This window comes from Lotus japonicus, chromosome 5 (genome assembly GCF_012489685.1).
Source record: "Lotus japonicus ecotype B-129 chromosome 5, LjGifu_v1.2".
In the NCBI taxonomy this organism is placed as follows: Eukaryota; Viridiplantae; Streptophyta; class Magnoliopsida; order Fabales; family Fabaceae; genus Lotus; species Lotus japonicus.
Window position 1 is genome coordinate 56898190 of NC_080045.1, and position 10140 is coordinate 56908329.

Here is a 10140-nt window from a genome sequence, read left to right on the forward strand (position 1 = left end):
ATTTAGGAACACGTAGCAGTAACCTTTTCCTTTACTTTGATAAGAAAAAAAAAAACATAGATAAAAACATGCATATCAATGTGAAAAAGTGAAAACAGCCTCAATGATCTACTAAAATTATGTGCCTGCAAATTTAACATCAACTAAAATACATCTCTTATAATAAAGCTTTGGGATGCTTAAAAATTATACTCAGATGATCATCTTCCAAATTTAGACGTGAGAGTCCTCTTTTTCCTCTATGATGGCGAGATGGTTGGATATAATGTAGTAGGATCAATTAACTATTTATTATTAAGCCTAATCCGGCTATCTGCAGGCACGTCAACGAAGCTTTTTGGATACAGCAGGGTGTGTGTTTACATAATACACTTCAACGCTCTAGTCACTAAGATAGTTATAAGAGAATCTTAGGGTTTATGAAGAACTCAAGGATCTTAAAACTGAATAGTATGTAAGTAAATGAACAATCACATCTTATATATAAGCTCGGGGCGGGTTTGTCATTGTTACCTTTGTAGGTTCAGAGGAAGTCTTTATGAAGGGTCTTCCAAGTGCAAGATACCGCTTTAATTTAATGTCATAGTCTCATTCGTCGCATGATCGTTAAGCTTCTAGATAGGATGAGATGTTACATTGCTAATACATTCAGTGTGCCCTTATAACATTTACTTTGTTGCAAGTCGTTTGAGTTGCTTAAGCTTAACCTAATGTAATTTTTTACGTGTCCCTTATCAGGGTACTAAGGTAGACACATGACACGGGTCCCGTGCCACCAAGGTTACACTAATCATTTTAGACAGCATCGGTTTTGCTTCTGGCTAGGGAGAGACAAAAGCGACACGAAGCAAGCCTCCGAAGCTACCGACGTGTCGTCCATGTAGGCTCGGACAACCGTTTGATGGGTACCTTTCCCAAGAATGAAAAAATAATAAAATAACCAAGAGTCGCATTAAATATTATTATTATCACTGTAACCTGAGTACGGTTCGTTGGAACCTAGTAGTGTACGAACCACACCACAAAGCTAAAAAGTAGCACCAAAACATAACCATACAATTTTTGTGAACTCACTCTATTTTACTACTTCTTTGCATTTCATCTTCTCTGAGAAGCCAAAACCAAAAAGTGATTCAGAATCTACAATTGCTTTCTCTCCAAGCCTCAGCCAAAATCATTGACCATTAGATATAGATGCTTATTGTTTCTTCCTTTAACACCAAAACCACAAACTGTTCTTGTTCTTCCTCTTACAAAACCCTCTTCCTCTCTTCTTCTTCTACCTGCATTGGATTTGAGGGTTACAGTTACAGTTACCGTTACCGTTACCTCCATCAATGGCGTTGAAGCGCGTGGCTCTGTTTTTCTTCTTCTGCTTCATGCAAACGCACCTTCATCTTCATGTCCTCGCCATTTTGGATCCCTCTGATTTCCTCGCTCTGCAATCCATTCGTAAGTCCCTCGAAGACATGCCTGGTTCTGAGTTCTTCTCCACCTGGGATTTCACCGCCGATCCTTGCAGTTTCTCCGGCGTTTACTGCGATTCCGACAAGGTCATCGCCCTCAACCTCGGCGACCCGAGAGCCGGTTCACCCGGCTTAACCGGCCGCCTCGACGCGGCCATCGGCAAGCTCTCCTCTCTCGCTGAGTTCACCGTCGTTCCTGGAAGAATCTACGGTCCTCTGCCTCAAACGCTACCCGATTTGAAGAATCTCAGGTTCCTCGGCGTCAACCGGAACTTCATCTCCGGCGAGATTCCGCCAGGGCTCGGTAATCTCCGCAGCCTAAGGACCATCGACTTGAGCTACAACCAGCTCACCGGAAGCCTCCCTCAGTCTGTTGGTTCCTTACCGGAGCTAACCAACCTGATGCTCTGCCACAACCGCCTCTCCGGTTTTCTTCCCCGGTTCGAGTCTCAGAAATTAACTCGGCTCGACCTCAAGCACAACGCGCTCACCGGTTCGCTCGCTCCGAGTTCACTTCCTCCGTCTCTCCAGTATCTCTCCCTGGCGTGGAACAATCTCACCGGACCGGTGGACCGGCTACTATCCCGGCTCGACCAGTTAAACTACCTAGACCTCAGCTTGAACCAGTTCACCGGCCCGGTCCCGGCCCGGATCTTCTCATTCCCGCTGACCAACCTCCAGCTAGAAAGGAACCAGTTCTACGGCCCGGTTCAACCGGTGGATAGAGTCGCGATCCCCACCGTGGATCTCAGCTACAACCGATTCTCCGGTCAGATATCGCCGATGCTGGCGAGTGTGCAGAGTTTGTACCTGAACAACAACCGGTTCTCGGGTCGGGTTCCGGCTAGCTTTGTTGACCGGTTGCTGGATGCGAGCATTCAGATACTGTATTTGCAGCACAACTACCTCACCGGGATTGAGATAAGCCCCACGGCGGTGATTCCGGGGAGAAGCTCGCTGTGTCTGCAGTACAATTGCATGGTGCCGCCGGTGGAGGCGCCGTGTCCGTTGAGAGCTGGGAATCAGAAAACAAGGCCCACTACACAGTGCAACCAGTGGAAAGGATAGGGTTTGGGCTTGGGCCTGGGTTTGGGCTGGCCCACCTTCAAGTACAGGAATGTTCATTTCCAAATCAAACAATCATATGGTTAATTGACCAAAAAAAAAAAAAAAAAAAAAAAAAAAAAAAAAAAATCATATAGGTTACCTTCTACTAATATTTTGTTTTGTTATCTCCTTGCCTTTTTTGAATTTTGATTCATTATTTTATTTAATTTTGTGATGACTATGCTGGAATGAATAAGGAGATTGTGAATACTTAGATATAGTGTAGCTTTTTTTGGTGGTGGAGGTTCTAATTCTAAACTCTTATGCTTTCTATATGATATTAATGTATGTAATCATATGGTTCATTAGGCAAAACTTTGCAAAGTTGGTGATTATTAATGTTATTATTATCAAATATTGGATCAATTATTATGATGCTGTTTTGATGTGTGATTCTATATTAGTTGAAGCTATATCATGTGCCATCACTTGTGTAATGATCTATCCTTGTTTGTTTGGTTATTGTCATCATCAATATGTTGGCATTGGTAGAAGTTCCTCATTATTACGAAGATGGTGATGCTTGAGGCTGATATTGGATGTACAAGAATTGTTTAATTAATGCATGACAGCTTCTCTATCCTTTGGGGAGAGTTGTGATGTGGTGGCTAGTGATTACCAGCTTTTTTGGCTTTCCATGAGCACGGGGGTGCAATGGAAATGGTTGTAGGGACAACTTCACTCATTTGGGATTATCTTTTTGCATTGTAATTGTAAGCCTTTTGAGGCTTGAGTTTGGACTCACCTTGCTCTTTCTTTTTGGTTCTTTATGTAAGTGTGGCGACAACGAAGCATCATTGAAAAAGCAAATGTGAAAGAAAAAAAATCCTAACATAGCCTTGATTATTGATCCAAGCTCATGTATTAGTTAAAAACACTAATATTTTATCACTAATTCTTACATGTATTGGGTACAACTTCAATTTTCATCCCTGTAATGTTGTTCTTCTTGTTGTTGTTTTGTCGAACTGGACATTCTATATCACATCACATTAGTATATGTTTTGGCAGAATGCATGTCTATACCTATTAATCTTTTGGTATCTGCCTTTAAGGTTTTAACCAGATACTACTGCCATCTATTGGAGGCATTAACTCTTCATGCTCTATTGTCTTCCTCCATTGTACTGAGTCTGAGTGTGCCTAATTTTCTCGATTGAATCCTACCGTTTCTCATATAGTACTTGGAATTTGCTTGTAGCCCTTGGATTGGAAACACAATATTTGCGTTTATTACCTCTGACGGAAGACAGTAAGGGACCCAAGTTTTCACTTTGTCCTTTGAAAGGGTAACCCTTTTGGAGAAACTGTCTGAGAATTTTTATAAAAGTTGTCGAAAACACCTTTTGCTTTTTAAAACATAAGGTATAAAATCAGCCTGCTATTTAATAATAATCATGATTTAGTCTATCAAATTCAAGGAATCAAGGCATCATGATAAGAAATATCATATAGTACATGGCTGATATATACAAGCAAATTAGGTGAGACAAATTATGAGACTAAGTATAGAATCTCATGACACTCAACCACAAGTCCACAACCACATGGCTGATATAAAACAAAAGGCATCTTTGGTTTTCAAAAATATGACATTATGCTATACAGTAATTGAAGGAGAACCACCTAACCTTAAAAAACCTTATTAACTTTATTCCTTAATCCTCATCTTTGTAAAATGTGCTGCACTATAATCAGGGATACCCTTTACATGCTAATGCTTCAGCAAAAGCACTAGCCATAAGTCAAGATTCACCACAAGGAAACAGCACAAATCATTGATGCATTGGTACAACATAACATACTAATTTATTACAGATACAGCCTACAAGGAATCAATCCGATACTCAATTTACATGGTTATTTATGTACAAGATTTTGTGGTAGTTCACATTATACCTTATTATCTCAAACACTATGTACAGCTTCATTAACAAAATGATATGAATCTTCCACATCATTTCACAACGGATTTGACTGACATCATATGTAACCTTCATAAAAATGCCTGTTCCATGCCCTCTTCTTAGTTGAGGCTGCTCTATCACTACTGCCAGCAAATTCCCATTTTACGATATCTCCGTCCCAAGAAGAGCTAACAAGCATAGTTTGGAAGGGGTGCCAACTGCAATCTCTTACAGGTGATTTGTGGTGCTTGAGTGTTGCAACTTGAGCTCCAGTCACCTGTTGTGAATTAGCAAAGTTACTATCAACAAGAGAAAACCAACAGCTTTTTTTTGGAGGGTGAGAATAAAATCTAATAGCCAAATATTAAAGCATGCAAATGCATCGTGATCAAGAGGATGCACATCATGTTATACTGCACCTGATCTGCAATTTTGTTAACAGTTGTGGGGGCATGTGGAATTTTATATGGAGTCGGAAAAATGTGTGTTTATATTTCTGTCAGAGTACATTCCAAGGTAGTTTGAATGAGATTTTGGCCAATTAATGCCTCTAGTGTCATCGCAGTGAATGTGCTTTTGGCCGAGTCGAATGTAAAACAAACACACACAAAGGTGTTCATCACATTGTGATCAGTGTTTCCTTTTGAGCAAGGCATTGTAAAAGTAAAGAAGTAGAAAATCCTAGTCTATTCCCTCAGAAACTCATGCTTCAACACAGTCCACATTTTCCCTCAAAGTATATTACATGCATTAAAGATAGAAATGAGTGTGTTTGGTTGAAATGTGGGTACAGAAACCAGTGCACTTCTACCTAAAAGCTATACTTTGTAGTTCCTTGCTAGAATTGATTTAGTAACCTAAATTAGTGTATAAAAGTTAAACCAAACATACTGTCTCATAAGGGTGAATTGTCGTCTAAAATAATGAATATGGTGTAATAAAATTTGGTCATGAATTATACTATTAGTTAACTTGCACCTAGATAAAATTGTCCGAGGTATACAAGTGCAACATAGTGATATTGATAGAGCAGCAGTAACTAAAATACATACCAAATCATATATGTAAACACATGCATTGTGTGATCCAGTATAGATGTACTTCTGGCCAGTGCTGTCAATTTGAAGAAAACATCAGAATAACTATAAATACTTAAATCTCCAACAATTCAAAGGTAAGAAAATATGGCTGGATTGACTCAGATAAAATATTGCAGAGATTTAAGGGGGAGTAATCAGAAGGGGGGTCATGACAAGAAATGAAGAATAGTTACAGAGCAAGGGCGGCTTAGTGATCACCTAAAAGCTGGAGAGAAAAAGCAGCGGACAAGAGTGCGTAAGACTGAATGGCCTCTATATGTAGCCACTGACTGATCGCAAGGGTGATTCAATTCTTTTGCTTGTGTTGGATAATCCATCCACCTGTAGTCCCATTCATGACTTCTATGTGCAGGGTTGCTGGAATGAAGAGAAAATCTTGTTATAGTACGAGGTTGCATTGCCAATAACTTCATCAAGAAATATCATAATTGCCGGAGGAAATATAAAATTGCCGAGTCTCATAATCTCAAAATATAATTTCATAAGCATTCAGTTCAGCAGACACGCTTTACATATTAGTATTAATTTTCTTTTGTCAAAGCATATCATATCATAAGCAAACAGTTGAACAGACATGGAAATCAGAATTTAGTGTAATGCAATGGAAAAAAGAGCATACCAAGTAGCATTGGATGACATTTTGCGTATGTCCCAGAGTTTGATAGTTTGATCTTTACCATTTGAAATGAAATAACGTCCATCTCCACGGCTATCAATAAATGTAATGCCCTCAAGGTGTCCCATCAAAACCCCTGCTGGCTTGCCTTTAGAAACTAAGCAGCGCCGATCCCAAACCTAAACAAAACTTCACATTAGAATGTGACCTTGACCAAATCAGAGGGGGAAGGACAAAACAACTCTAATTACGAGATATGGAATCTATGCAATAGGTGAATATGATCAAAGCAAATAGCTTTGACACTTATCTCAACTAATAACAACTCACAGGTTCAATATTTAGGAAAAGTGTATGAGATTGAAGACCTGTGTAAAAGGTGTTATCACTTCTATACAAAATCAAAAGTTGTGAATAACATCTTAACAGACAAAGCCATCTTATAGTGTAGAACATACCTTGCAGGAGCTATCATCACTTCCAGAGTAAATAAGATGGCTAGTTTCATCGGCAAAACATACAGTATTCACATCAGACTGCAACATAAATGATAACCAGAAGTTAGAACCTCTTGCTCTCAGAGGTAATATTTTGAATCCATCACAAGTCATCAAAATAGGAAAATAATTTCGACAAATAAAAAATTAATTATGCAAGTCCAATTTTACTGAAATTTGTTGGTTAGGACAATATCCTTTTCTTCTGTTAGCTCGGGGTGAGATTCTCCGGCCAGGTCATTCATAGCATTTATTCTGCACCATTTCTGGGTTTCTTCATCTTTCAAATATTTTGTAGATGAAGGTATTAGACCTTCAAAGAACCCATCAGTCAAAATATAGTGCAGAAACCCTGTTCTTACAGAAAGTAATTCTGTATTTGATAATCAAAGTTGTTCTCTCAAATGATCTTGATTTTTTTATGTATGCAAGAAAAGTATAAATTTTGCATTGTGAGGTCAAACAGAGGCTAGGAATAAAATCAAGAATCTCCCTATGGGCAGGTGCTTCTACCAACATTCTCCAAATTTATTATATTTTAACTTCTTTTTACAAATACATCAATGATACACAGAAGTTTTCAAAGACTTTCAGAGGCATTGATAAAAAGACACTGCCACTAGATAGAGCGTTCACATTGCTATTATGCAGTTCAGCAATCTATGCCACCACAAGGAGTACAAAACTGCCCCCTTCATGTTATGCTCAAAAAATTCTGTAGCTCATAAAGCTAGAGACCAAAATATGAAGCCATGCAATTTAATTCATTCTGCAGCATAAATTAATAGATATTAAACAGTAGAACACATCATATGAAGCTAAATAAATGTAGTATTTGTGTGTAGTAACAGTACCATGTGTGCTAAAATTCGAAGTGAAAGCTTATTTGCTTCAAGATCATATACATAGATAGAATCACCACTACTTCCTGCAACTAATTCTCTCCCATCTGTTGAGAATTTCACAGAGAAAATCCCAAAAGAGTATCCTCTATCATCATTTGACGAAAAATCCAAGCCATCATGGATCTCCTGCACATTATAAAAACTAAAACACATTATGAATATAAAAAGAATACCATAAAAAGAATCTATGCACTGAACATCCACCAGTTACAGACATCTTGAAAAAACCAGTTTTTTAATATCTATTCATCTAATAGCATTCAAAACAATTGTAGAAAATTTAAAACCAAAAGAACAGCATTAGTAGTGAATACCGTAACATTTGCTACAGACTCCGTTTCAGAAGATCCAACATTTACAATGTGCACAATGGGTGACATGCTGGCATAAACCTGAAATTGAAGAATGCATATGCCATAATAAAAAGGTTGAGAATGGCAGCAATATATTATACAAGAGAGTATCCTCTATTGAACGGAAACAATGGATGAAAGGAAGTAGATGCTAAAGAATGGACACAATAACTTACAAGATAGCGTTGATCAGGGGAAAGAGATGTATCAGTGATTGTCCATCTTAAACTTTTGGTTAGAATGTTCTTCTGAACTTTCCAACCTTTGTCCACATTGTAAATTTTTATGTGGCTTCCCTGGAAAGTGGTTTAATCAGTGTTAAAAATATAGCATACAAGACTGAAATTGAAAATATTTTACCTGGAACCCAGCAACAAATAGAGAACCATCAGCTGAAAACTGAGACACATATGCTCGACTAGCCATTTGATCAATTAGCCAAGGACCATTTACAGGCAAATATCTGCTCAAAAGATGACAGCGGTCGGCAGAAGAAAACCTTCCCCGTCCCGAATAATTAGATTCCCGACCTGCCAACATCTTCACAGGGGAAACAGGCAACTCTGCTCTTCCAGGTCCAACATTGATTAGTAATTGATGGGGTGTTGATTTCAACTTTGTTATCTGAGCAATTTCATTGTCTAAATTTCTAAGTGGCTTTGTAGCTTGGCAACTACTAGAAACTTCATGGATGGCATTTCCATCTTCACAGCCACTGGATTCTACATCTAGTCTACTCATAGAATAACCCATCTGGTCAATGTAAAGCTCACTGGGTACAGCATACATAACTATTCACAGCAACATTGCAAAATTTTGTAATGCCAAAGCATCTTATCCACACTAAATCTTCATAAACTCCCCTTGCTTGCCAATCCTACAAGAAAAAGGTATACACAAAACAATGAATACATTTCTAGCTTTCATTTTTCACATAGATAATTATAAAACATAGTGCCTGTTCGGTTCCCCGTTTGCGTCAACGCAATCAATGGAGAAGCAAGATTTTACCACATTGACTCAAATGTGGATCTGCATTGAGTTCAACAAAATCCCAACCATACACATAGTAATTTGAATCAAATAGTAAGATAAATCAATTACATAATGCCATAGCAACACAGTTGAATCAAGTTAACTTCTTTCCCTGCCAAAAGCATCATCAGCATATTAGTTATTGATATGGTGAAAATTTCCATAACTGTGGATTTTTTGTGATAAAATGGGGGTTGGGTTTGTTGTGCTTAGGCATCAAATTTAGCAAAAAACATCATACTCTTATGTCAAGATCATCTGCCATGTTGCCACTTCTTTTCAGTGGTTAATACTCAATAAAGTAAAACAAAATAACCCCACTTCTCTGCACACAAAACCCTTTCCATGTTCAACAAACATCACCATCAGTAACTAAAAATTCACAAGAAAAGAAGCAAAAACCAGGACTGAAAATTGAATCATACCCAGTTCCCATTAGCCCTCACCCATCAACCATATCTAAGTAAAAAACAAATCTTTCACTTCAAAGTTGAGCTACATAGAGGAAATAAAGAAAAGGAAGCAACTTTAACTTGATTTCTGAAAGAAGTTGACACGACATAACAGTTATACCTCTGAGGAGTTGCTGGGGCTTACTTTGAGAATTTGCTTTTTCCTTTGTCTGGTTTGATTCTGAGGTAAGATATGTGTGACCAAAAGGGTAACATTCAATGGATTTTTCTGCTTTTGGTGAGTCTATGGCAACTTGGCTTACTTACAAATACAATCAATCATTCTAATGAAAATTGGATGAAGTGGGTCAAGGTGCAGTTGAAGATTGTTACAGGGGATGGATGAAGCCACCGCAAATACAAGACTCTTTTTTTAATAAAAATAAAATGATTTTTTATATATCTTCAATGGAGTTTAAGTTATGTTTTCCATATTTAATATACATAAAATATTTCAATGAGGTCATTGATATCTTATAGTAATATGTTCTTAATGATGCAATAATTTTTTTTTAAACTACTAAAACTTGTACAACCGCCTCAGCTCCTCAATGACATGGGGGGGTTACAACAATACAACATTTTGCAGGTACACACATCTTTTTCTGAGGTGTGTATTAGGATTTAGGATGCTTTCTTTAACCACAAATAATTTTTTTTTTTATCTTTCTAAAAGTAATGGGATTCGATCTTGAACTTCTT

The 10140-nt window shown here is 37.9% G+C and overlaps 2 protein-coding genes across 3 annotated transcripts; one reads left to right on the forward strand and one right to left on the reverse strand.

Moving 5' to 3' along the window:
• The first annotated feature begins 1017 nt into the window (after nt 1-1017).
• On the forward strand, nt 1018-2606 carry LOC130720691 (probable leucine-rich repeat receptor-like protein kinase At1g35710). Its single transcript, XM_057571374.1, has one exon. The coding sequence runs from the start codon at nt 1338-1340 to the stop codon at nt 2532-2534; it is 1197 nt and encodes a 398-aa protein (XP_057427357.1). The 5' UTR covers nt 1018-1337; the 3' UTR covers nt 2535-2606.
• Nucleotides 2607-4205: 1599 nt separating this feature from the next.
• On the reverse strand, nt 4206-9803 carry LOC130720690 (LEC14B homolog). Of its 2 annotated transcripts, none has more exons than XM_057571373.1 (10): nt 9584-9803; nt 8312-8828; nt 8128-8247; nt 7913-7990; nt 7548-7724; nt 6655-6732; nt 6200-6375; nt 5779-5937; nt 5533-5593; nt 4206-4757 (listed from the first exon to the last, which is right to left on the reverse strand). In XM_057571373.1, exons 2-10 carry the CDS (start codon nt 8738-8740, stop codon nt 4557-4559), a joined length of 1479 nt encoding a protein of 492 aa, XP_057427356.1. In that variant the 5' UTR covers nt 8741-8828; nt 9584-9803; the 3' UTR covers nt 4206-4556. The 2 variants fall into 2 exon arrangements, with proteins under 2 accessions (XP_057427356.1, XP_057427355.1); XM_057571372.1 differs by having other exon boundaries at nt 9560-9803.
• Nucleotides 9804-10140: the final 337 nt, after the last annotated feature.

What these genes read in the sequence shown, in the direction of transcription:
- LOC130720690 (XM_057571373.1), bottom strand. Translation starts at nt 8,740, where the DNA reads ATGTATGCTGTACCCAGTGAGCTTTACATTGACCAGATGGGTTATTCT. An exon ending in AGTCTGTAGCAAATGTTACG is followed by an intron (nt 7,725 to 7,912) that starts GTATTCACTACT and finishes TATAATGTGCAG; the next exon opens with GAGATCCATGATGGCTTGGA. An exon ending in GTGATGATAGCTCCTGCAAG is followed by an intron (nt 6,376 to 6,654) that starts GTATGTTCTACA and finishes AGTTTTGTTTAG; the next exon opens with GTTTGGGATCGGCGCTGCTT.
- LOC130720691 (XM_057571374.1), top strand. Translation starts at nt 1,338, where the DNA reads ATGGCGTTGAAGCGCGTGGCTCTGTTTTTCTTCTTCTGCTTCATGCAA.